The sequence below is a fragment of the Calonectris borealis genome, chromosome 2 (genome assembly GCF_964195595.1).
Source record: "Calonectris borealis chromosome 2, bCalBor7.hap1.2, whole genome shotgun sequence".
NCBI classification, from domain to species: Eukaryota; Metazoa; Chordata; class Aves; order Procellariiformes; family Procellariidae; genus Calonectris; species Calonectris borealis.
In genome coordinates, this window is record NC_134313.1 from 39,358,505 (window position 1) to 39,385,797 (window position 27,293).

The 27,293-nt window shown below is 42.2% G+C and overlaps 1 protein-coding gene, 1 long non-coding RNA gene and 1 other non-coding gene across 6 annotated transcripts; 2 read left to right on the forward strand and 1 right to left on the reverse strand.

The window, feature by feature from the left end:
- Window positions 1–1,012: 1,012 nt before the first annotated feature.
- VCPIP1 (valosin containing protein interacting protein 1) lies at window positions 1,013–17,460 on the forward strand. The gene is made up of 3 exons (XM_075141726.1): window positions 1,013–3,992; window positions 9,497–9,583; window positions 12,174–17,460. Exons 1-3 carry the CDS (start codon window positions 1,283–1,285, stop codon window positions 13,043–13,045), a joined length of 3,669 nt encoding a protein of 1,222 aa, XP_074997827.1. The 5' UTR covers window positions 1,013–1,282; the 3' UTR covers window positions 13,046–17,460.
- Window positions 7,923–27,038, reverse strand: LOC142078727 (uncharacterized). Of its 4 annotated transcripts, none has more exons than XR_012672332.1 (4): window positions 25,873–27,038; window positions 25,403–25,600; window positions 23,686–23,811; window positions 7,923–8,101 (listed from the first exon to the last, which is right to left on the reverse strand). It is a non-coding gene; the product is annotated as an uncharacterized LOC142078727 (long non-coding RNA). The 4 variants fall into 4 exon arrangements; XR_012672331.1 differs by having other exon boundaries at window positions 25,403–25,538; window positions 25,818–27,038; XR_012672329.1 differs by having other exon boundaries at window positions 25,818–27,038.
- On the forward strand, window positions 26,773–26,862 carry TRNAY-GUA (transfer RNA tyrosine (anticodon GUA)). The gene is given in 2 exon segments: window positions 26,773–26,809; window positions 26,827–26,862. It is a non-coding gene; the product is annotated as a tRNA-Tyr (tRNA).
- Window positions 27,039–27,293: the final 255 nt, after the last annotated feature.

Here is a 27,293-nt window from a genome sequence, read left to right on the forward strand (position 1 = left end):
TGTAGCACCAGCAGGAGGGATCACTTGCGTTAACAGCTTGCTCTCGCATCTCCTCCTGTCTGGTTTCGGCGCTATCAGCAGCCGGCAGCCGGGGAACACCTCCCTTTAGGCAGCTCACCTCCCGCAGAAGCGGCCTGGCGTAGCTGCTCGCCAGCGAGACCCGCCGAGGGTAAACTGAGCCCCAGAGAGCCGGGGGGTTCAAAGAGCAGGCGCAGCGCTGGCGCCAGCCCCACGTCGGCCGGGCCTGGCTACGGTGACTCGCGTGGGCAGACGCTCGGGGCCAGAGCCCGGCAGGACGCGCTGCTTGCGGTGCTCTCTGAGAACCCCCGTGCCCAGGAAGCCCTCGGGGCTCGCCCCCGGGCACTCAGACCCTCCCAGCGGCAGGTCTAAGTGAGGTGCGGGCTGGGGCCGGGCCGCCCGCCGTGCCCCTTCCTGTCAGCCCCTTGTGGGCGGCAACCTGTTGGAGCTCGGCCAGGCAGCGCTGTGGGGAGATGGGCGGGGGACAAGGCCCGGTGGCGGCACTGAGCTCCTCGGCTTCAGGCAGCGTGAGCAGCCTCCTTCCCCGGGCGCCTGCCCGGAGGGACAGGTGACACGGGAGGGAGCCTTGCTTCGGTGTGCCTGCCGCGGGCGTGGGAGGGCGGGGGGGTCAGAAGGGGAACACATGTGTGGGGGTGTCACCTGAAACACAGCACCCCGTCCTTCCCCCACACCCTACGACAGGAAGCGCAAGAAGTGCTTGCAAAGCGCCCTAAGTGTGTCCCTCTCGGCTCCCTTCCTCCGCGGCCCACCCGCGAGAAGACTACACTTCCCAGAAACCCCGCGGGGCGGTGCAGCCGGCCCGGTTCGCCCCGCCCCCGCCCTCCCTCTACCGCCTGGCGTCACGGTCCCTGTAGTCTTCGTGCGCTCCCCGCTCCCTTCCCCACGCCGGGCCTTCGCGCCGCAGAAGACTACCATTCCCGAGTGCCCCTGCGGCGCCGCGCCTGCGCCGTTAGCGTGGAAGTGCGAGAGGCCGTTGCGTTGCGGGCAACGGCTAAGGCAGCGAAGAGGCAGTAAGCGGCGGCGCCGGCGGCTTCCGCGTTTGCCGGGGGGGCAGGCGGGGGTGGGGGCGAGGAGCGGCGGCGGCGGCGGCGGCGGGAGGGCGCTCGGTGGATGGGCGGTTGGCGGACGGCACCGGTGGCGGCGGCGGCATCTGTCAGGCGCCGGACGTTAGCCGGGGCGCAGGGGATGAGCCTGTGAGGGCGGAGGAGCGCGGGTGGGGGTGAAGCCCGGCCAGAGCAGAGCGATGTCTCAGCCTCAGCAGCAGCAACAGCCGCCGCCGCCGCCGCCGCCGCCGTCTCCTCAGCAGCAGCCGCAGCCGCCGCCTCCCGCCGCCTCCAAGAAGCGGGACCGGCGCATCTTCTCGGGCACCTGCCCCGACCCCAAATGCCAGGCGCGGCTCTTCTTCCCGGCCCACGGGCCGCAGAGCAGCGGCAGCATCGAGTGCACGGACTGCGGGCAGCGCCACGAGCAGCGGCAGCTGCTGGCCGTGGAGGAGGTGACGGACCCCGACCTGGTGCTGCACAACCTGCTGCGAAATGCGCTGCTGGGCGTCAGCGGCGCCGGCCCGCCCCGCCGGAACACCGAGCTCGTCAAAGTCATGGGCCTCTCCAACTACCACTGCAAGCTTCTGGCCCCCATCCTGGCCCGCTACGGTATGGATAAGCAAACTGGCAAAGCCAAGCTCCTCACGGAGATGAACCAGGGAGACATCTTTGACTGCTCCCTCTTGGGTGACCGCGCCTTCCTCATTGAGCCGGAGCACGTTGAAACCATCGGTTACGGAAAGGACCGCTCTGGCAGCCTCATCTACCTGCATGACACCCTGGAAGACATCAAAAAAGCCAACAACAGTCAGGAATGCCTCATTCCTGTCCATGTGGATGGAGATGGCCACTGCCTCGTCCACGCAGTCTCGCGGGCACTCGTTGGTAGGGAACTGTTCTGGCATGCTCTGCGAGAGAATCTAAAGAAGCATTTTGAGGAGAATCTGAGTCACTACAAGGCACTTTTCCATGACTTTATCGATGCAGCAGAGTGGGAGGACATTATCAACGAATGTGACCCTTTGTTTGTTCCTCCAGAAGGTGTGCCAATGGGCCTTAGGAATATTCACATCTTTGGTCTGGCCAATGTGCTTCACCGGCCTATCATCCTGTTAGACTCCTTGAGTGGAATGCGAAGCTCCGGAGATTATTCAGCGACGTTCCTCCCTGGTCTGGTACCTCTAGAAAAATGCATGGGAAAAGATGGCATGTTGAACAAGCCGATCTGCATTGCATGGAGTAGCTCAGGACGTAACCATTATATTCCTCTCGTTGGAATAAAAGGTGCTGCTTTACCTAAACTGCCTAGGAAGCTACTTCCTAAAGCCTGGGGAGTTCCTCAAGACCTCATCAAAAAGTACATCAAGTTAGAGGAGGACGGTGGTTGTGTTATTGGAGGAGACAGAAGTTTGCAAGATAAGTACTTGATGAGGCTTGTCGCTGCAATGGAGGAGGTTTTCATGAGTAAACACGGTATCCATCCCAGTCTTGTCGCTGATGTACATCAGTATTTCTACAGAAGGACTGGTGTAATAGGAGTCCAGCCTGAAGAAGTCACTGCAGCTGCCAAAAAAGCAGTGATGGACAACCGCCTTCACAGGTGCCTCATCTGCGGGGCCCTTTCAGAGCATCATGTTCCTCCGGAGTGGCTGGCTCCGGGGGGGAAACTCTATAACCTGGCAAAAAGTACCCACGGCCAGCTAAGGCCTGACAAAAATTACAGTTTTCCCCTGAACAGTTTGGTGTGTTCTTACAACCCCGCAAAGGATGTGCTGGTACCAGACTATAGCCTGAGTAGTTTGACTGCTTGTAACTGGTGTCATGGTAACTTAGTGCGTCGTGTCAGAGAAGATGGATCTGTTTCATATTTGGATGGAGACAGAACTAATACTAGGTCTACAGGTGGCAAATGTGGCTGTGGATTCAAGCACTACTGGGAAGGTAAAGAATATGATAATCTTCCTGAAGCTTTTCCTATTACTCTAGAGTGGGGTGGAAGAGTGGTGAGAGAAACAGTCTACTGGTTCCAGTATGAAAGTGACACATCTCTGAACAGCAATGTGTATGATGTCGCCATGAAACTTGTTACCAAGCACTTCCCTGGTGAATTTGGTAGTGAGATTCTTGTTCAGAAAGTTGTCAACACAATATTGCATCAAACTGCCAAAAAGAACCCTGATGATTATACCCCTGTAAATATTGATGGTGCTCACGCCCAAAGAGCTGATGATGTACAGCAAGGACAAGAGTTAGAGGCGCAACTTCCAACCAAAATTATTTTGACCGGACAGAAGACAAAAACTTTGCACAAGGAGGAGTTGAATATGAGCAAAGCTGAAAGAACTATTCAGCAGAACATTGCAGACCAGGCTTCTGTAATGCAAAAACGGAAGAGTGAAAAATTGAAACAAGAGCATAAAGGGCAACCTAGGACTGCTTCTCCTGGGGCTGTCCGGGAGGGGCCATCATCTGCACCTGCTACACCAACAAAAACCCCGTATTCTCCAACATCTACAAAAGAAAAGAAAATTCGAATTACCACAAATGATGGGAGGCAGTCAATGCTTACCCTAAAGTGCACTACCACCTTCTTGGAACTACAGGAAAGCATAGCGAGAGAATTTAATATTCCTCCGTATTTGCAATGTATTCGCTATGGCTTTCCTCCTAAAGAGCTTCTGCCTCCCAAAGAAGGCATGGAAAATGAGCCCGTTCCTTTGCAGCACGGTGACAGGATTGCGATAGAAATCCTGAAAGGTAAGGAGGAAGGCAGGCAGTCTGCTTCAGCACACTCGGCCCATGCCGTGAAGCATGAAGATGTTGCTGTGACTAGTAAAATCTCATCGAAGGAACTGCAAGAGCAAGTTGATAAGGAGATGTATTCTCTCTGTCTTCTAGCAACACTAATGGGTAAGGCTGACTTCAAGTTATACTTTAAAATTGTATTTTTAAGTAAAGAGAACATTTTACAAACTGTAGTTACATATATATCTATTTTTTTTTCTTTTCTGTAACCATGGAGAAGGTTAGTTCCTTTATTCCTCTATTAGAAGAATGTTTAACATGCTATCAGTGATTTGTTGAGTGTCGTGACTTTTAAAAATGTGTATATGAGATACTGGTCCGTTCTTTGCTGTAAAGTCCTCTTTTAAAAATTGCTGTTTAGAAGTTGTTGCATTTCCTCTTCTGTCTGTCTCTCTCTGTTTTCCCTGTCTCTCATTAGGCACACATCTGATGTCTATGTGTGTAAGCTACATGCTCTCTTTTTTCCTACATCTCCCTCAGGTTTCAGGAAATAAGTTCAGAGCAGAGGTGAGAAGGGGACGCTGAATGTCTGCTCATTGGAAGTTTGAGGACCAAATTGTCACCTTTGTAGTAGGATAAAGTCCTGGCATTTCTCCCCCCAGGGAGTTGTGTTGGTTTAAGCAAATCAACACAACATTGTATCCTTAGCTAATCTGCTAATTTTAAGTGAAGATCTGGTCTTTTTAAAGAGCTGTGAAAAGTATTATTTCAGAATGTAAGCAGAGGAGAAACTGAAAGAAGATAAACACAGATTTGAATCCCACAGGTGGACATAGGGTTGCAAAGCTATGCTTATAAATCGTCAGTCATGTAAACCTGACTAGCTGTTAATAATTCAAGATGAAACAACTTTTATCAGGTGCCTGTGGTTTTTATTTTCATATTTGGACTCAGGAGACTTGGACCTTTATTTGTGTACTTTCTTCATCAGGTTTCACAGTTCTTGCTCCTTACTGCCAGGAAGTAGAATGGTAATTATCATGCACTTAGCTCTATGAACCAGTTGATTAGTAATATTTACAGGTTTTTTGTGGGAGCCTTCTCTTTTGCTGGAGGGATTTGGTGTGGCTAAAGCATGTGATGTTTTAGAAATGAAACAATTGCATAATCGCAGAGTGGTATGTCAGAAGTTCATCATGCAGAACTTTGATTCTTTTCCAAGCCTGATTGTTTACTCCCATGTCTCTCGCAAGATAGAGTGCTGAATCACTAGCTTCCTCGTCACACTGACATTTACACCGCAGTTCCAAAGTGCGGGAAAAGGTTAGGTTTAAAGGATGTCTTAATTTTGAGATGAAGCTTCCCCGTTTTCAGGAAATACTCCTGAAAATGTAGTTATTGTCTTACAAAAAAACTCTGAGGTGCTTTAAAAGTATCTCAGTGACATCAGCATTAAGGTGTGTCATTTTTTTTTAACAAGTATTTATCTACAAACTGTGAGCTGATCTTGTATTCAAGAATCAATTTTTGCCTTTGACTTTAATTGCTGTTGAAGCACAGGTTAGAATAGAATTTACCTCACCTTTCTCTGACTGCATCCATTTTGCATTACTAATAGAAGTAAAAGTGTCAGCAAATGATAAACCAACCAGTTATAACAACTTATGCAGCTACTGAATAAGATGCTATTTTTATATAATCACTTCTCATCAGGGCTTCATTTTCCTTCAAAGATATTTGTGGAAAAAATCCAGACAGTTGACTACTTACAACTGTGATTTTTGAATGGGGAAACAAACTCTTGAGAAACTTCTTAAGTCCTTGCACTTTCGAGGTGCTATATTCAGCCTTTCTGGGACAAGAAGCCTCAGTGTTTTTCAATTACGTTCCTGTACTGCTAAAAACCAATGCTGCAAAGTTCTGAGAGTCAGCTTATCCTGCATGCTCTTGCTGTAACTTTGTTCTGCTAAAAGCATTCATCTAATACAGTCAGATTAGAATGTGTAGAGGGGAGATGCTATGGAAATAGCTCTCTGGGCCAGACACGCTTTGCTTTTTTTCTTTTCCCCAATGCCCACAGTGAAAGCGTGTCTTCAAACATCTATAACTATTCATTCTGGATGCTTAAAAGCTTTTCTTTCATACAGAGTCTCCTGTACGCTGATTTGATGCTTCTTTCATATTTCAGTTACTAGAATTTTTCTTTTCTGGTCTCAGCTAGTTAACTTACTAAAATTTTAGACCATGTTCTTTAATTTTTATGTATATAACTTAAAAAGCAGCCTTGGGAAATTAGATACTGTAATTTCTGGACTACTTAGCTTTACAAAAAATCATGCATAATATATTTTCTCCCCTATTTTTCTTTAGCTCAAAATACAGAATTCTATAAGGAAATGACTAAAGGAATTTTAATTTTACATTAACATAGTTAAAACCTTATATTTTTAAACTGATTTTATATACACCCATGCAGAAGCACTCTGGATACATGCAAGCCAAGTGTGAATCTATTTTGATAGGTTTGTTTTGCATTGATGAATTTGTCAGTGCGCAAGAAATCAAAATAGCCAGGTTTAAATTAAATGTATTAATTGACACCAGGATTTGCTTGGATTTAAACAGCTTGTTTTTAAGCCAACTGTAGTTCCCTGTAACCTATGTTTATCAACTAAGCTTTTGATTTGTTTTGCGCTTCTGTATGTCCTCTCTGCTGTACCAAGTGACAGTCTTGGGCTTCCACCGGCATAGGTTAGTCTGCACCTGCTCTTTTTCAGCAGTGTATGAGGTGTGTTTGTGGGTAGGATAGTCTTCATTTGTTGCCATACCTTAATGTTGTGGGGCTGAGGTCTGGTCTGAAGGAGTGTGTACTGGAGTGGGGATAGTGTGGAGAACGTCATCTCTTTGATAAACATAGTGTCTTGAGGGAGTTTTTAATCTAACTAAATGATCACCCAAATTAACTTGTGACCTAAAAATGTATTACTCCCATGGTAAACAAAACCAAAACAAACAGTAAAACCCAACTAGCAACAAAAATGTGCAAACCTCAAACATAGTTTAGTTGAATCAGACACACTATATCTTCTGATCTGGGAAAGTCCAGTTGTAATTGTGGGTTTTTTTGGTGTTCCAATCTGAGATCTCTTTATCAAAACAGCATAGTTAGTTTGTATTCCTTTCAGTGGCTGATGCTTTTGTTTTGTGAGCCCTGCTCTCCATACTTTTCTGCATGTAGTCCTTGTTAGTGTTGCATAAAAGGCTATCTAAACAACAATGCTTCTCTGGTGCAAGGCTTGAAAAATCATGCCCAGAGTGAATAGGGAGTCTTTCCTTGGAGGATGCCACTGATGTGTAAAACTGGGCTGCTTCTAAAAGCCTGGTGGTTGTCTTGTGGAAGGGAAGGGAATCCTTCAAATAAGAATGGATTGCTAGATGCAGCAGTATGGGAGTCCTTTGTATGGAGTCAGCCACTGTGTGGCTGCTGGCTGTGGCCTCCCCAAGCTTCAGTAGACTGACAATTGTATTCTGTTACTTATCAGAGTGGTGGTTATTTTGATTCCTGTGGGCAGTATTTAAACCATCAGGAAGACTTCAGCTTGCTGCTGCTTGGGGAAAATGAAGAGCTACAGCAGTGATGCTCTGGAGCCATTGTGTATAGGGATATGTATTTCAAAATGTGAATGAGAATAGGGATGAGGGTAGCAGTGAACACCTTTTGAAATAGCAAAAACGTGTGAGAGACTGTTATCAGTGGTAATTGTCCTCCCTCCATGCAGCTGTTTGAGAAGAGGGAAAACTGTGGCAATAGTGGGGAGGAAAAGAGAATGCTCCTCTTAATTATTTTTTTTTTCAGTGTGTCAGTGAGAGCTGGAGAGGAGCTTCAGATTTATTAGCAAGTCAGTAGAGAGGAGCTGTCAGGATAAAGTCAAAAGACAAGTCCTCCTTCTTCAGTAGATCATGGGAAATTAGAAAGACGAGTAGTTGGTTTTACTTGGATGTTCTTGCTAGGAAGTGAAGGCCAAATCTGTGAGCTTGATGCGCAAATGAATGCAATAAACCAGGGCATATATGGTTCAAGGGAATGCATTTAAAACGAATCAGATTATGTAGGTCTCCTGTCTTTAAAATGTCTAAAGACAAAACACAATGAAGATGCACTGTACCTTTATGTAGAGAATGGGGACTTGAATAACACCTGAAGTGGAGAGGTGAGTGACAGAATCCTTCTGGTAGGGGCACAGACAAGCAGGGGAGCGTACGGAGTCCCGTGCCTGTCAGGGAAGGGAAACAGAAAAGTCGGAGAGCGGCTTGAAGAGTTTCAGAGCGTAATATAGCACAGAATGCTAATATCACAAGGGTGAAACATTTTCTCACCTGAGATGGGTGGGATAGAAGAGTAGCCACAGTTACCCTGTGGGATATGCAGTAAAGAAATGCAAGGAGGGATTTAGGTGTGCCCTATATTCAGTATGTGGAAGCTATTAAAAATAACTTTTTATTTTGCTCTTAACAGCAAACAAAGAAATATTGGTGTGGGTAATATTTTACAGCCTCACACATTCCAACTATCTCTATTCCAAGTGGTAAGTGCATCCAGTTAACTTTAGTTGATGATTTACATTCTCCAATTTTAATAGAAAATGGAGACACATGGTTATTGAGATTTTGATGCCTAAAGAAGGGTGCAATTTCTATTTAAAGTGTCTCAGTATGTTCCCTGAATATTTGATATAAAGTGGGAAAAGCAATTTTTTTCTGAAAATGTATACGCGCAGTAGTTGGTTCTGCATCAGGAGAATGGAATTTATTAGTACTTTTTGTTTGCATTACTTTGACATCTACATCACACGTCACTTCTCTGAAGCAGGTAAGTGATTAGCAAAATGAGGAAAAGGGTTTAGGTAAAAATGCAGATCTGAACTGATTTGGCAGGTTCTGTTAGGTCACTGATATTCTGTCATTGTAACCCAATTTTTCTGTTCTTTATATTCCTTTCCTTACATAGTCTAGGTTGGTTTTTTTTTTTTCCTCTCAGCGGCATTTAAAATTGTCACATTTCAATGCCATTTTTGGCATCTTTGAAAAATGCCAGTTACACAGGACTGCTGGGGCCTCACAGTTGGTATTTTGTTTCTAACTCTCAAGAAAAGCAAGGTACCGACACAGCTTTTACGCAGCTGCCTGTGTGGACATTTTTATCTCAGCTACAGTATAAAGTCTGCTGTATGGCAGCTCTGAAACTAAGATCTGATTTTTGAGAAGGTGTAGGGATATAGAATTGAGGTTTTAATGTGCAAGGGTATGTGCTTGAATTTTGGAAGTGTGTTAGTAATTTCCTAGCTTTATGTTGAAAGCATGAGTAGGAGGGGAATGGAGACTCGTGTGTAGGGCCTGGCAAAGAACCAGGAGCTGCAGCTTGGATCAAATCAAATTTGGGAACCTTTGTACTAGAACATGTAGGATATTTGACTGCAGACGGTGGTGTGTTTTCCTGAAAGTTTCTCAATGTCCTGGGCCCCTGTTCTGTAAATTTGCAATAAAAATTAAAATTCTTAATTGCATAGAAGAGAGTGAGGATTCAGCTTTTAATTCAAGGAGTTACAATTTCAGCCATTGTCTGTAATGTTAAAATATGATTGTTTAATGATTGTGTTTGATTTTTACAGGAGAAGATGTTTGGTCTTACGCAAAGGGGCTTCCTCAATTGTTTCAGCAGGGTGGAGTATTCTACAGCATAATGAAGAAAACCACAGGTATTTTTTGTTTTTGTTTTTATCCCTTCCTTTGTCTGTTTTCAAATCTTTAAAATTTTAAAGTTAGTATTGAGTCACTTGTAAGCATAAATATATTTTTATATTATTACCATGGTACATTTTCATCTTCATAATATTGTGGAACTCCTTATGCTCACTCAGAGAGCCTAAGACTAGGGAATCTCACTAAGACTAGTTCATTCAACTTAAATTTCTTGTGAAATTTTTTACAACCATACATCTCCATTTAAACTTCCTGAATTGTACAAACAACTTCAATAAGTCAACTGATTTTTTTTTTTTTAAAAGAGAAGATCATAGGACCTATTCCTGTTATACTTAAAAACACTTACTGGATAAGCAGTTCATCTTTCTAGTGTGCTGCTTCTAGATGTGTGCTTCACATCTATTTAGTGTGATATTTTATCAGGGGTACTACATGTTTTAGATTTAAATGGTTGTTTAAATTTGTCTTTCATATTTCTAAAATTGTTGTTCAAAAGCAAAGCTATCCATCCCCTTCTTGCGTTGATAAATGTCGCATCTTGGACTATGTGCAGAATAACCAAGGAAGTAGTTAGAGTATAGTTGATTTTTAGACGGCTTTACAAATACTACCTACAAAGAATAACATCTGTTTCTTTAGAGAAGAAAGTACTATTCAGTTATTTTCTCTCATTTAAAGTTTATTTTCTTATTGAAGTCTTTGCATTCATAGTTTAGCTCTTGTGGTTTCATCTGTGATAATGATTCCTTTGCTGCTTTCTTACTGTTTGATTTCTTCTTAGGCAGTTTTATCAACCTTAACTTAATCTTGATTATTTTTGGAAACAGGTATTTTACCACGTAATTTCTGTTCTGTTTGCAGTAATTAAAATGTGTGGTATACTCAATGCTTACTACCTCTCACTGAATTATTAGCCTGGGTAATAGAATTAGTGTGTAAGAGTCTTATAGCAGATCTGTTTCCTTTTAGTTTTCTTTCTTTTACTATGCTTGTACAGTAAAGACTGGTGTAGTGTTTGTGGCAAGTGAATTAGCTTAAACAGTGCCTGATGGAAAGGACATTTTGGACCGATTAATGACTAGCCAGAACCTGAAATGAATCCAAGGGATTTTAACCCAGCTGGTCATTAACTCACAGGAAATGCCTGACTTAAAAGTCACTTTTGCCAACTGACAATGTAAGAACTAAGGCTGTGGGAGATGATATTCTGTATTTGAATGTTACTGCATTTCTGTGTGTGCGGGGATTTTACACTGCCTTGGTAGGTAGAATTACTACTTCAGCATTAGCATACTTGTATGATTTTTAACATTTTATGAACTACTAAATTTCCACATTAAACAATTACAGTGTGCAACAATCTTCTTCACTTAAAGAAGCTCCTTACCTATTTGTAATATTTTACTTAATGTAATAATGCAACTATTATACTGGACATTTGGAACAAAGCTTTCTATCAAGTGTAGGTACTGTTAATCAGTTGAAATTTGATTTAGTGGATCTTGTTTAAGACCTTATTTTGAGATTTCAGGATTGCAATTTCAGAGGCAGTTTTGGTCTATCATAGAAGCTGTTACAGCTCTCTTTTGTAAATGAAGGTTGAGCTGATAAATTATGTAATTAAAGTATGTTCTTCAGGCTAAGTTAGACGAATAGGTGTTGGGGATTAAATTTTGTTCTGTATGTGTTTTGGCTGTTTGGTTATTGGTTCCCGTGGATATGTAAAGAAAGGAGCTACGTGTCTGAAGTTCTCAAAATCTCATCTGTAGATTCTCTGCAACTGTAAAAGTGTGTGAATCAGAAGCTGTGGAGGATGAGTGAGATTGGTCAGTTGGTTCATCAGTATAAAAACAATTTAATAACGTTTCACATTATTTGAGTGACCTTTTTCATTGATGCCCAGAATACTTGTTTTGACTGCATTGTATTTGATAACACAGACGTGGGATTTGCTTGTTGTGTTTCTTCCCTTGTGCATAATTTCTGGTATTTTTCTTCAAGAATTGTAAAAGAATATGAGGAAAAATCCCATTAATTTACCTATTCCTGGCACTTTTTTAGAAGTGTTTTTTTAACTGTAGCTCTCCTTGCATAGCTGATAGAACTGAAGTGAAGAGAGTTGTTGCAGCCACGTTTTCATCTGCAGATAGCTTTTAACTTGCAGAAAGCTGTCATCACTAAGGTGATACCTTACTGCTTTTACCACAGCCTAGATGGGGCAGAGTTGAAAGAGTGGTAGCGATGGGGTTTGGCTTGCTTTGTGTTACTGTAAACATATACTATTTCTTTAACTTCTGTTGTATTAGAACTGCAAGTCCCAGCAAGGTGGTTATTTTATCTAATAATACTACAGTCCTGTCTCTTCATTAGAATCACTATAGAAGGCAGCAGCATCTTAGGGGTATACTGTGATTGCTATCATATGGCATATAAGCCTAAATTGTTTTTCTCCCACAGTAGTAAGTTTCAGTGTGTTTGTTTTTACATGCTTGATGCAATAAGCTTAAATACAATAATTACTGTGTATTCAGAGCATGCCTTAAAATATGTTAGCACTTTGAATAACTTTTTCTGTCTTTATAGGATTGGCTGATGGCAAGCACTGTACTTTTCCACATCTGCCTGGTAAAAACTTCGTGTACAATGCAGCAGAAGACAGATTAGAGCTGTGCGTGGATGCTGCTGGGCACTTTCCTATTGGTCCTGATGTTGAAGAGTTGGTTAAAGAGGCCTTAAGTCAAGTGCGTGCAGAAGCTACTTCAAGAAGCAGGGAAGCAAGTCCTTCACATGGAATGCTGAAGCTGGGTAGTGGTGGAGTAGTGAAAAAGAAATCTGAACAACTACATAACATAACTGCGTTTCAAGGAAAGGGCCATTCCCTAGGAACTGCATCTAGTAGTCAACAACATGATCAAAGAGCCAGGGAAACACCACTTTTAAGAAAGCATAGCACAGAAACGGACTTCAGTCCTTCTGCTAAAATTGAGCCTTCTGTATTCACAGCTGCTTCTGGTAACAGTGAGCTTATCCGAATTGCTCCGGGAGTTGTGACAATGAGAGACAGCAGGCAGCTTGACCCCACTTTGATTGAGGCACAGAGAAAAAAGTTGCAGGAAATGGTCTCTTCTATTCAGGCTTCAATGGATAGACATTTGCGGGATCAGAATACAGAGCAGTCAGCATCAGTTGATCTATCTCAAAGAAAAGTAGAGGCAGTGAGTTCAACTGCTAAAACTGGGAGCTTTCAGGCTGGCTTACCCGAATCGTTTTCTGCACCAGGTGGTACTGAACACTTGAATACCGAATCAACTGATGGTAACGTGGTGAATTCTTTGGGAACATCATTCCCTGCAAGGTCTAAAGCACAAAAGGGAAATTCTGTTGAGGAGCTTGAGGAGATGGATAGTCAAGATGCAGGAATCACTAATGCAACTGAGCCAATGGATCACTCTTGATAGGTTAAAATCTAATAAGGGTAGAAGAAATTACTGTTCAAATGTAATGTTTATTGGCTGGGCCACACAAAGTGATTAGTTATTAAATCTTGTATGTATGTCAAAGATTATATCATCTTATTCAGTGCATGATAAGCAAGTGTGTGATTGGCAATAGCTTTCAATATTACCATACTGCTGCCCAGGCTGGCTCTGTTACCTGTAAATTAGTTATTAGGAAATGCACTGAGATGAATATCTGCTGTAAATGTGGGTTCTCGAAAATTCTTTGTAATTTTTAATTCCTTAAAAGTCTTAAAATTTAAGCCCATGCAAGGTTCTTACCATGCTAGTTTAAGGTTACTGGAAAGGCTAGAACAGGCAAAACTAGAAATGTGACGTTAATCCTGTCCCAGGTGCTTAATTCCACTCAAAAATACACTATAAACATGAATTACACATAAATTTCAAAAAGCAACCGAAACTAAACTTCTGCTAAATTTGATAATGCAGCATATACAGTACTTTAATTACATTGTGCTGGCACTTCCTCCAATTTAAAAACTTCATTCATACAGCTGTATACGCTTGTCAGAAATCTTGGAAAAAGTGTAACTTTAGTAAACTGTCTAATTTCTGCATATTGTCAGTTTAAGCAAGTTAGAAAAAAGGCTACTTAGTGTATGATGAAGATAAAGTGAATGTGGTGTGGTTATGCATGGCTGTCTGAGCCAACACAACCATTTTGGTGCTCTGTTAGTAAGTGATAGCATGTTTTTATTTTCTGCCAAATGCCGAGCTGGTCAGATGTTGTGCAACTTTTAATACAACTACAGGAGAGAAGAAATTGGCAATTGCAAGAAACAACAAATGTTCAATGGCAAATCCATTTTTTTAAAGGACTTTGATTACTAGCATTGGTTAGTAATGGCAAAAATTAAATAACAGCTGTCCTCTTCAGAGCAAATTAACAATTTATTGGAAGGAAATGACTCTCTAACATACAGTATCCTGAAGTGTTCACTGATAATTGAGCTTTTGGAAGCTCACTGTTTACTCCATGGAAACAAGGAATACATGCTGTTTCAGTGTCTATAAAACTGCCCACCTCTATTAGCCTCACTGCAGTTTGTGATGCACATTTCCCTGCATCAGTGATAATATAGCTGGTATCCACTTAAGTAGTGTGTTCATCAGACCTGCATTGCTAGTTCTTAAGAAGCAGCCATTGTGTTTGCTCCCTAAGGATGGAATGTGTATCTGATACTGCACTTTGCTTCCTATCTTCATAGTCATATTTATAAGTGCACTATTGTTGCTTCCTTTAATGGTAAAGTAACATTGAATGGATGAAAGATGTTAATACAGCTTCAAAGGAATTAAGAGCATTTAAATATTGAAGTCTGTGTTTGTGCACATGTGGGTTTTTACCAGTTCACAAATGTTGTTTGTATTGTATATGTTTGTATTCAGAAAAGTCTCCTCACTTTTTACATTTCTAATCATTTAAACAGTTCTAAGCATTAGTATGCTAAAATGTCCCATTAGGGAGTATTTATTTTTCTATGTAAAAATTAACTGAAGCAAGTCACTTAAAGAATAGCCCCTGTTTTGTCAAAGTAAATTAAAATGCCTCTGTTGGTTAACTTTTTATGTAGAGGGAATAAATATTTTATGATTTAGTACACTACTTATAGGTAAAAAATAAGAATCACCTTTTCACAAATACATGAAAAACTTTAAGATCTGAAATTGCTAACCTGTAAGTTAGCAATTTGGAAGCTTGGAATGTATGAAGTAATTTGGCTCACCAGAACTGACCTTGCTGATGCACTGATTAACTGGCAGGGCTTATTCAATGAGAAACAGGATGCACATGCAGTAGCTGGAAGCCTGCCATGACTTCTGAAAACATTTAGTCTCCCATGAATCAGTCTAGCTGTCTGAAGGCTACTTCTAAATAGAAAATGTTGAGTAGAGGCTTGTGCTTTGTCACAGTGTGAGGTTTAGAAAGGTATAGCAGTGGCATGTGCCTGGGAAGGAATTTAAGTCAGGAAAGGCTGAGGGGGAGCAATCACCTGTATCTCTGGCATTTTAGACAAGGTAACTATCACTTAGACGTTTTTAACCTTTTCTGTAGAAAAAGAAGTCTTCCTCGGCTGAAAAAATGTGGACAGTGTATAAGAGCGAATTTTAAGTTTGAAATAAATTGAAATATTTATTGCACGTCATCCTTATTTCAAGGGAAGATGCTTACTTCTTTCATGCCTTTCTGGTAAGACTACAGAAGTTTGTGTGCCTTTTACGGTGTAAAAAGGAAGGCTTGGTTTAATTTTGACACACTTCCCAATTCAGCAGTTATTTGACATTTTCCTTCTTATCTAAATAGAAATAGACACAGATAATAGCTCTGTTTGACTCGCCCTTAGTGTCATCTCGGGTCCACTCAAGTCATGTAGATCAGAACTCTCCAATTCCTAAAACAAAATGATCTCAAAAAGGAATGGTAAGATGCTGTCAAAATCACAAGATCCGCTGATGTGAATTCCTCTGGTGTAAAGCAGGGTTGTGCATATTTCTTTGCAGTGTTCTTATTTCACGTAGCTTTCTCATGTATTTAAATATCAGTGTTTTTGAGAAAGATGACTTTTGATACTCGCAAGTGAAGCAAAACTTCATCTACATACCGGTGAGATGTGTAACTGTACAGGAGAAGTGAAATAAAGAACACTGAAGTGTAAATTTGAACAGATGTTTCATTTGATTGCTAGCAGTGGGTGCAAATGTAAGTTGAGGCAAATCTGTGTGCCTGTCTTAGGAGCACCCATGTGCTTGTTAGATTTCCCTGTTAGAGTCAGGAAAATGGTGATGGGATACAAGGGCAGGGAAGACGTTGACTCATTGTCGATGTGAAGCCCTGTCAATAGGACTTCTCAAATGGTGTGAAGAGTGTCCCTTTCTCAAAAACCCCACAACTTCTTGCTATTTAATTGTCTCTGGACTTAGGCTGCAGTTCTAAATTATTTTTGAATACCTGCCTTGATTACTTTCTTGTCTAGGGGCCAACCATCTTCTACACAATGTCTCATGGCAAAGACGACTTAAATTATTTGAAAATCCTAAACTTTACTATGGCTTAGTATGTATAACCTAAATGAGAGATGATTACTGAAAATGCAGGCCTAGTACAAAAAAAAAAAAAAAAAAAAAAAAGGAGAATGAACTAGATTGCTGAGGAGCATGTGGGAAACGTCAGGAGAACAGATCCATTTTCCAGGCAAATGCAAGATTTTTACTACTTCAAATGGCTGGCTGCTTAGTAAGGTTGACTTTTGGATACTGCTGTTTCTCTGAATTGTTTGCATTTCAGTGAGGGAAAATAAATAGCAGCTTTTCAAATGAAATCATATAAATATATTTGGGTTGTCTTCACTGTTATAGTCACAAACAGCAATGTATATTGTTGGTTTTGTGAATCCCATATACTTTACTAGTCTTCTGATAGATACAAAATGCGAGCTAGACGTTGCCTCTGACAGAATGCTCTAGTGGTGTCACAGAGGCACAGTGCCACAAGGCTGTATGCTAACAACCCTCTACAACAGATGTACTTTCAAGACCAAAATGCTTAATTTACCATCTTTCAAAAAGTAGAATCTATTGTCACTGTCACAGGGTTAGCGGAGTTGCTTGCTACTTTTTCAATGCGCTGAAAATGCCAGGTAATAAAATTCATAGTATGCTTACAATTGGGAGAGCAATGCTCCATCTGAAATGTATGAAAAATGAATGATTTAAGAAGATGCCATTGTTATCTCTACATCTGTTTGCTATTTGAAAATGGGAGCCAGAATCTACATGTTTTTGTAAAATAATAATATGAAGTTGATCCTTCTGTTAAAAAACCACAACAGTAAGTGGTTTCTTTGTTTTGCTTGTGGATATCAGTTTAGCTTCTTAAAATTGAAGAAGTTGCTTAAGATTAGAATGCAGGATTCCCTCTGAGCCCTTATGCCTGCGGTTGAGCAATAAAAGGTTGAAACGAGTGGTATTTTCAGAATTATTTTATGTTTAACGAGGATTATTGCCAAGAAATGAGAGAGTGCACTTTTAGGAGGGAATGCTATTTAAAATGTATAAATAAGAATTAAAATAGTGTATATATTTAGAAAACAAATCTTTTTAAACAGTAAGTGCTTTACATGTTGAATTAAAAATAAATTAGCATAGAAGCTATACCATCTTCACAGTACTGGCTGTTATCCAGCACAGTTTGGTTTGTTTTATTTGTGATTGCTGTACTAATTATATTTGATTTTTTTATCTGTAATGTAACAATAGTGTATTATAACAGTATATAGTGTACTATACTACACTTCACTGTACAGTATTTGGAATTTTCTTTGATTGCTATATTAAAACTATAAGTTAAAACATCTGCTTTGGTTTTATAAGGTGGAACTTTTATCTAGCCTTTCACATTAAACATTAGCCTGTTTAATTAACACTGATTTGGCTACAAAATGAATGAGTTGTAATTATATTAACTTCTGCATTATACATATAAATTGCATTATACTTGCATACATGAATACTAGTACAGAAGTTGAAAAACTGGTACGAATCTTAGTAAACTCTGATGTCATCCATTTTGCTTTAGTTATGTTTCTGTTTAAAAGAAACTTTTTTGAAAGAAAACTATGGAAAAGGTTTTTTTTGGTCTCATACCTTTTCTGAATATTTCATTAAACACATAGGACCTTTGAATTTGAGAGATTTTTTAAAACAGGTTTTTATATATTTGAGACCAAAATCTGAGATCTGAATCTTTTTTCAAAGTTGTCACCAAGAAGAAGGTATAGAAAAATGCTGACCAAGTCATACATGACATTTAAGATACCTTGCAATCTGTGATTTGAAACATTGGTCAAAATGTATTTCAAAGCAAAATTTTAATGCATGCATGTAATATGCAAGTATGACTAGTATAATTTGGAAGAACTTGGCTTTTGACAATTTGGCAGTACTCAAAGATGAACATATTGACAACTACTTAAATTACCTCTGTGCTTTTTCCACCAGCTACATGTGGTACTTTGTTTCAAAAATTGGCTGTAATCGTAACTTCTGAGCCTAAAAAGTCATAAAACCCATCTGCAAAACTGTATGTTACTTCTTCATGTATTTATTGAAAAGCTTTAATTCCAAGTGTGCTAGCATGAAAGCATTCTTTAAAATGATGGGTGTAAATACACGGAGTTAATTTTGATTGCATGTCATATCATGAAGAATTGAAAATTATCCTTTGGAAGATTTGTATTTCAAAGGCTTAAATGCTTAATGCTAAGCTAGAAATCTACTCATCATTATTAATGCAGTGTTTACAATCTGAGCCAAAACCAGTACTGAATGTATGAAGCAAACAAGTTAAGAGTGCTTTGAAAGTGTTTTCATTTTTCTTCTGCTATTAATTGTACAGCCTTAATATCTGTCTAAATTTTTCTATTTTAGATTGGAGCTGTTGGGTTTGGATTGTTTTTTTCTCTTGGGTATGTCTATAGCAAATCTGTTCTAACATTCCTGCAAAACCCCATCTTCCTGCCAGAACAAGACCCCTCACAAAATAATTTTCTCTCTAGGATCAGGGTGAGTGTGAACCTTGGATGTTCATCAACATGTGTAGTGAGTTGTGGAAGGTGCTTTTGGTATTACGAAGAGTCAATTCAAACACGTATATTGACTGCAAAAGTTAATAGAAACTGTGTCGCTTTGCTTGATGTGGAGTTTATTTTATTGAGGCTTTGATATATGTTGGCTTCTACTGATTTGTTATGTTTTGAATATTTACTTCTAAATGATAGATAAAGAACTGGTAGACTAGCTGACATTACAGAAACCTGGTTGCCACAACTGGTTTGAAATGGGTTATTCTGATTTGAATTACTTAAATTGATGTACGTTGGGCGATTCTGAACATTTATTAATACCATCAAATGCATTAGGCTTCAGTGTAAGCATGACCTCTGTTGCAGTAACTTGCAGACACTTTAAGAGGCTTCAGAAAAGACTATTATTCTCTGTTCTGTTAATGAAAGGCATTGATTTGATGATGAAGAGATAGCTGCACAGGCTTATTTGGACTTCATCCACCTCTGTTTTTTCTAAATTACTAATTCTGTTTTCTGCTGGAAATAATACTTCTAGTGGCTCATCTTGCTGGTAGCAAATCTAATTTCACTTCTAAAGTGATCCTGTAGATCTGGACTGGGTCTGTGCTGCTGGAAACTTGTATTCAATAAGTAAAAAATTAAAAGAAAGATGACGGGTGGAAGAAAGTTACCAGAAATTAGAAGAATGTTTAGAAGGTGCTATGGCTCTTATTAGCCAATAGTCTGTGGAGCCTGGCTGTGTGAAATGCAGTCATTTCTTATAAACCTTTAAGGCATGGTTCAAGCAACTTCTTTCAGAATAAGAAAACTTGATTTTATAGGCTATTTTTTCAACTTAGTATATAAGATTTTCTTTAAAATGAAGCTTCTTTCAGATTGTCATGTTGTATAAACGTAGAGAGATACTTGCCAGACGCTACCTCCTAATCCTAACCTCTCCCTTCTTTCCCACATGCGTTTGTGCACACTCTGCAAATCCTGAAGAGGTCTCTTCTGATGTTGGGCTAGCTCTCCTGTTTGCTTTTCATCTGCCATTTGGACTTACATACTGAATCATTTTTACCACCGACGTTTTTGTAAGCTTTTTGTCTTCTGTTTATACTGCTGCTCTTAGAGACAGTAAAAGGCAATAGATAAATGATCCAATTTCACACAAATTAGACTGATAGAAGTTAAAACCTTGTTCCTCCGAGATCTGTATGTATGGGACAGAAAGGAATGAAGGGAGATTCCTAAGAGAGCAGAGGACTTGTGGGCATATTCAGGAGAGGGAAGAAGATACATAAGCATTTATCAATGATTCTAAAAATCACCTAGTAGTTCTGTAGGGCACCCATGTTTTGTGTTGTTCCACCTCCAGGGTGATGAGCTTTAGAAGCTGCAGTGGCTCACTCTAGATCTGGAGATTTCCCTGAGATCCACCTTTCTTTTCTCCTAGGAGAAAAAGCCGCCAAATACATACTTTTGCACCCAGTGGGAGAGAAGGGGTGAGACTTTGCCAGTTGTTGCCACGTGATGGTGTAGGGTTTGTGGCAGCAAGAAAAAAGCCAAAACACACAGAAAAGGCATGGGCCTAACTTAAAATTGTGGGGAATGAAATAACTCCTATTTCTAACTATTTGTATGTTCAAATCTGCTCAAGTGTTGCTCAGTACATACCCAAGTCCTACATCTGAACATTGCACGTACAAGAATACTCCTTTTTCCCCCCACTATGTCTTTCTTAAAATAAGGTCCTTCTTGGCTTCTGAAGACAGATGCTGGAAATAGCAATTATTTTCACAGACAGCAGGAGGGATGTTGGAAATAAGGGTCAAGAATACCTGCTTCCTTTTGCTTTCAAAATAAGAAAATTGAAGGCACGGTACAATGGAAGAAACTAAATACCAGTATTTATTTCTTTGCTCCCTCTGTTTCTCCTAACCTTTACCCTGCCATATTCACTAATGTTTTGGGTTTTTTTATTTCTTCCCTGCATTTGAAGTCAGCTGAGCTAGCCCATTCCCTTCTTAGTTTGGAAACTTTGAACTATCTCAGGTCTCTAGTAAGCCAGCAGCCCCAAAATCCCCAGTTATCTATTGTCTACTCTGAAAGCTGTCTTTATTTAATGTTTTGGATCTTTCTAACCCTAACCCTGAGGTTCTATGTTTGAAACTCTCATAAACTTGCATCCTTGCACAAACTCAGAAAATATATTTGCAATAACTAAGGACCTTTCATGGACACTAATTGCTGACTGCAGAAATGGAGCCAGGATGGAGGTATGCACTCTTTCACATCTGTAAGCACTCTCCGCTCTCTCTCTTCTCCTCTCCTCCTGCTGGAATTCTGCAGGGCATGGGAGCACCACTGCCTTGGAAAAACAGGTAAACTGCAGTTGTGCAAGTAGCAGAGGCCAGCATCTCTGGGATTGCAGGTTGTGATACTGGAAGATTTGTCTCCGTGACTCCTGTTACTGTAATCAGTGTTAGGAGTGGGAAGGAGAGTGTGTTGTCGCTAGTTTGGAAAGCAGGGGATCAGAACACTTTTTATAAAAAGTGGTTTTTATTTTGGGAGTAGAAAATCAAGCCAGTGCTTTCCATTTATCACCAGGATACTATTGAACTTAGGCTGTTTGCTTGAATCTAGCTCAGGCTGTTGCTGGGACACTATTACTGCTGCCTGACTACTTTGGTTGGCTCAGTCTGGCTCCGACTACTTTACATAGCCCTTGCATTAGGACTAATTGTTTACTCCTGGGTTTGGCAAAATCCAAGGATTAAGCTGACTTCTCTTGCATTTGCAGTGATGACTTTCTAGGGTAATTCCAAAATAGCGTGGGAAAACACGTACTGCTAATACCTGATTAACAGGTGACTTCTAAACGATCTCTTTGGTCTCCAAAGTTGTATGTATGTTTGTGAAAGGAGTAAATCCTTTTTTTTAAAAAAACATTTGCATGCCTGACCAGAACTAGTAAAATTATTCCTCCATGATTTCCAAAATAAACAAGTGGCATTTGAGAAATTAGTAAAGCTTGTTAATTGAGATTAATATTCTAATCTAATCTTGCAGTAGTATCATTATTATTTATTGGGAGAGTTGATAGCGAGATCATAGGTAATGTTTGAGTGTAAATTTGGGAATGTTTTTTCCCCCTGTGATTGATTCAAGGCTGTTCTACTTTTAACCCCTAAAAAGTAATCTGTTTGCCTATACAGTGCCTCATACAAATTGAAATGCCATTGAAACCATAGATGAAGTGGTTGCCAACCAAAAATTTGTCTCTTCAAAAGAGTACTATCAGGGTAGGTGCCACTGTACTTGCATAAGCAGAGGAGGTGAGGCTTAGGATTTGGTTTCTAAGTGACAGTGTCCATCAGAGCTGTGCACTGACACCATTTCCTCACACTCTGTGCAAGAGACGGTGGAGCTCAGCATGACCTCAGTTTCTTCTCAAGCCAATGACAGCTGAGGATTGCCAGAAGCAGGGATACAGAGCAGCTCATGAGATCTGAAATATAATCTCATCCCTGAGAACCACAATTATTCTACAGTAAGTAACTTGTTCTTCATGTACGTGCCTGAGCGGATCCTAGTGTAGGTCCCTGGCGGGGCTATATCTGTGGAGCTGCTTTATTCACCTCCTGAACTTGGGAACTGCGGTTGTTTTTTTCAGTCCAAGGCTTGATCCAAAGGCCACCTCAGAATTCTTTGAGTAGTCATACAACCTCCTTAAGAAGCTGATATAGGCTGCTTTGGGAACGTGCAAGAGGATGTTTTTTGTGCACGATTGTCACGGAGGTTAATGCACTAGTATAAATTCTAAGCCCATCAAATATACTAAATTATTTTGATATTTTTGTGATACAGTAGCCTTTAAGCGTTACATTTCCACCCTCCCTACACTAGCATGAATAATGTAGACCTGTCAATATAGTAAAGGAAAATTCATGAAATCACAAAGTACATACAATTCTTCTGTGTCATCATTAAGAGAACGCAGGCTAACTGAGTTAGGCAGAGGTATTAGCACTTTTTCCCCTCTTCGAAAGGCTGTATAAATAGATGAAGTCAAAATGCACAGAGCTTGCTAACTCTTCTGGGTGAAGTGGTTGATCCTGTAAGACTTGGCATCTCAGGAAAATGTTGTAAGCATTTAGAGAGAATTCCAGCAAAAGCAGATAATTTTCAACAGCCATGAATAGAAAATCGTCCTTCAGAAACTTTGATACTAAGAAGTTTAAGAAGAAAAAAAAAAAGACTAGGTATGACTCTGAAGGCACACAGCAAGTTGAAATTGCTCTGAAGTGCAGCTTCACTGAATTGACTGTGATGTGACTCAAGTACGAATGACAAGCTGGGATCTTCAGTACTGAGACACGGAGCAGACGCAGGTAATAATGTGCTGTCCATATGGAGAACTATTTTAATTTAAAAGAGTATCTGGTGAGTATCCTCGTGCTCTTCATCAGGAATTTCTCCAAGCATGGGCAGAAAGCTCAACCCCCACAGGGCTGATGCAAGCAAGATTACCTTAGGTGCTGAATGGGTGGTGCTATGACATTGAATCTAGACCAAGTCAAGTAGCTGGGCTGAAGACTTGATGGATGCATGTGGTTTTGATGTACTTGATGTGTAGCTGGGCTGAAGACTTGATGGATGCATGTGGTTTTGATGTACTTGATGCGTAGCTGGGCTGAAGACTTGATGGATGCATGTGGTTTTGACGTATTTGGTGTTTCTGCCAGTGTAGAGCTCTTAAGATTATAGTCACTAGAGGAACTGGTGATAAGACATTGAAGACTACTAAAAGGAAAGCATCTGGTAAAAAACCTGTAAGCTTACCTACACTGAGTTTGGTCTTTATTTTAGCAATCATCACGTGTTTCTTTTACTTTATAGACCTTAGTTGTATGAGACGGCAGCAGTTGCTTTTGAATTGGGAAACTGCGTGCTGAGGAAATAAGCCACTTGTTTTCCACAATTCAAAAAACTAATTCCTGAGTTTACCTTGTAGGAATTCAAAGGTTGAAGCTCTCGTAGCAAGAAGTCAGTTGCATGCCTTGTTGATTATCTGTGCTGAGAATCATCTTCACAAAGACTCTGGGTTCCTCCATTGTAAGGTTTCTGGGCAACCTACAGGGAGATCATTTAGGATAGACTGATTATTCTTAACTTCATGTCAGTGGTGTTAAGCCCTGTGCCTTCTGGGGAATATCCTTGTATTGCTTAGTTATCCAGATAAATGTCGAACTGGCTGCCTGAATTCACAATGAGATCCTGGTGAGCATAGCAGCAAAGAATTACAAACTTCTGCACATGACTTCAGTGTTTTTCCATCATTTCAGCTCTGTGACAACATAAAATAGGATCCTTTTTTTTTTATTCATTAAAGGCTTTGCCAAGGAATAGATGGAACTCTCATAGAATTGAAGCAGTAACAAGTGAGCCTGGTAATGCACCTACACATCTAACATATGGCCTAATAGTGTGGTACCTTCATACCATTGCAGCTGGGTGAAATTTTTTGAAGCATCAGCATTACACAGAAAGGGACCTGCTTCCCAGCAGGAACAGAGTCCCTGATCTGCTGTTGGTTAGGGTCATAATGAATGCCTAATAGAATTTTTTTCTCTGCAGATCAGCAGTGTTGTGCTTTAACCCAGCAGGCAGCTAAACACCACACAGCCGTTCGCTCACCCCCCCTGACCCTGCAGTGGGAAGGGGGAGAGAATTGGGGGAAGAAAGAAGTAAAATTTGTGGGTTGAGATAAAGACAGTTTAACAGGACAGAAAAGAAAGGGAAAATAATGATGATAAAAGAATATACAAAATATGGGATGCACAACGCAATTGCTCACCAGCCGCCGACTGATGCCTAGCCAGTTCCTGGGCAGTGGTCACTGCCCCCTGGCCAACTCCCCCAGTTTATACACTGAGCATGATGTCATATGGTATGGAACATCCCTTTGGCCAATTTGGGTCAGCTGTCCTGGGTGTGCCCCCTCCGAGCTTCTCGCTGGCAGGGCATGAAAAGCTGAAAAGTCCTTGACTAGGTAAGCACTACTTAGCAACAACTAAAACATCAGTGTGTTATCAACATTATTCTCACACTAAATGCAAAACACAGCATTATGCCAGCTACTAGGACGAAAATTAACTCTATCTCAGCTGAAACTAGGACAAGCAGGAAGCCTAGCAAAAAGGAATAAATAATGGGGCAAATAACTTGTTGTAGGGTCTCTGAAGAGAGAAGTAGCTAGACCTCTGGCTTGGTTTTGTGAAGCTACTAGAAGCTGAGAAGAGATGGAGAGGGGGATGCATCTCCATCCTTTTTTTGTCCTGTAGAAGCACAAGAAACTTGGAACATTAGACCTTGTCACACAGAACAGTAATACATACCGATTAAAAAAGGAAAAGGATTAAAAAAGAAAAAAAAGTGACGTGTGTATGTGCTTACTGATGTACTCCAAGGAGAATGATTACTGGATGTCGTAACAAACTGCATCTTTAGATTATTTTTTTTTTTTAACAACAGGACCATCAGTACTTATTAATTTAGTAGTCTGACTCAGCTAATGCTTTCAGGATCTATTTCCTACAAATTAAGAACACATGTATTACCATAGGAATATACAAAAAGGTACTTATTTAAACAACTATTTTTTTTCAAGCTCCTTCCACTTTGAATTAAATATAAATGAATGCTAAAAGATGACATTTCATACCATATGAGGCTGACGACACAAATCCTGTCTCGGGGTGGTTTTTATTCCACATACTTTTTGATTAGGGCTTTCGTAGTTCAAAGTTCCTGTCAGAGCTTTGATGTAGGGAAACCTGCTGTGTTGTCATCTCTGGATACTGAAAGTCAATCACAGTGAGTGCAGGTTGGTGCTGAACAGTAAGCAGCAGGCAAAGACTACCTGTAAATAAACAAGTAGGTTTGTAACGCAGGTAAGTTGGGTTTTCGTGGTTTTATTTTCTCTCCCGTGCCTTGGGGGCTGTGCCGGGGCCCGAGGTTCCCGTGCGCCTGCGCAGGGGGCGCCGCCCGCCCCGCCGTCCCGCCCGCCCCGCTCCCCGCGCCGGCCGGTACCTGCCCGTGTAAACATATCTCTGTGCAGGTACAGACTCTGTACGTACAAGGCTTCATTTATATAAATAACTTCCAGCTTAGGACTTTCGTGTAGGGGAGTACCTAGAAGATGCGCAGGTTACGCTCGAGTGTAGCTCGTACGTCGTGGTGGTGATAGCTTCAGGAGGGCGTTTCCTCCGTGGTGGTGGTGGTGAACGGTTTTCCGTAAGTAAGCCATTTAAAAAACGTATCTGGAATAAGGAACCATATGCTGTTCTGATGATTTGACCATTAAAGTAAAAATCACGCCAAGATTAACAAAGGAGAAAGCCGGTGGTTGGGCCCTGTGATAGACCCAGAACTGAGCGCACGCTGTTGGGGAGCCCCTGCCAGCGCCGAGCCCGGGAGTGCCTTTCTCGGGACTGGTCCCCCGCCCGTTCGTGTTTGGCTCCGTCAGTGCCAGCCCACCTCTTGGCGGCAGGTGCTCGCACCCTTTTCTCCGAGGAGCTCCGCAGAGTTCATGTGTTTCTAAGTGCAGCCACAAGAGGATGTGGTGCGAGGTTTGGGGAGCCTTTTTTTCAATACGACAATATTTTTTCATACGCAGGCGCCCCACAAGCAGGATGGTTGGGCGCCATGAGACCCACGCTTCTCAAACACGCGTGATGCCGCAGGGCACCAATGGTTCGGAGGAGGAGAGAACGGGAGGGGAGAGGGAAGGGCTGTCTTCGCACCCCGGGAGACTGCGGACAGTGCGGCGGTGTGAGGGGCCGAGGGCACCGTCCTCGCCCCCCGTGCTAAGCGACCCGCCGGTGGCAGTGAGGAGGCTCTGGGTGCGGGAACCCTCCTCCGGGCGCTCGCCCTGTCAGGCTCGGCTCGCCTGCGATTTCAGATCTCGGCCTAAAACGAATTTTTACGCTCCGGCTGTTCCCGGGGCAGGGGGCTCCGAGCCGGGCCGTGCGCACCGCCCGCCGTGAGGAGCGGCCAGGCTGTGTGCCGCGGGATGGCGGCGGCGCCCAGCTCCCTTCGATAGCTCAGCTGGTAGAGCGGAGGACTGTAGAGGCGCGGCCCGCGGGAATCCTTAGGTCGCTGGTTCGATTCCGGCTCGAAGGAGAAGCTCGGTTTTGCGCCGCCGCGCGGGGCGGCCGCCCGTTTTTTTCCGTCAGGAGCCCGCTCCCCCGCCCCCGTTGTCGCTGGTGCTGGCGGCGCGCGGGTCCTCGCGCCGGGGCGTTACGGGGCGGGGGGGTGGCGGGGAGCCGGGGTCCCCTCCCCCCCGCCCCGCCAGCCGGGAAAACTCGCTCCCCCGTCATGCCTCGCCCCCGCCGCCCCTCCCTCCTCGCCCGCGGCTGGCGCGAGGCCCCGCCTCCCGCCCGGGTCGCGTGCGGCGGCGGCGGCCAATGGGGCGGCAGTCCGCCTGCGCAGATTCAAACGGTGGCTCTGGAAGGAGGCTGGGCGCGAGATTCGGCGGCACCGACCGAGCCCGCCGCGAGCGCGGCGGTGGCGGCGCAGCCCGGGCGGCGGGGGCCGGCCGGCAGCGGGGGACG

Coding starts and splice junctions, on each gene's coding strand:
- VCPIP1 (XM_075141726.1), top strand. CDS start 1,283: ATGTCTCAGCCTCAGCAGCAGCAACAGCCGCCGCCGCCGCCGCCGCCG. Junction 3,993..9,496: donor TCTTCTAGCAACACTAATGG/GTAAGGCTGACT, acceptor TGATTTTTACAG/GAGAAGATGTTTGGTCTTAC. Junction 9,584..12,173: donor CATAATGAAGAAAACCACAG/GTATTTTTTGTT, acceptor CTGTCTTTATAG/GATTGGCTGATGGCAAGCAC.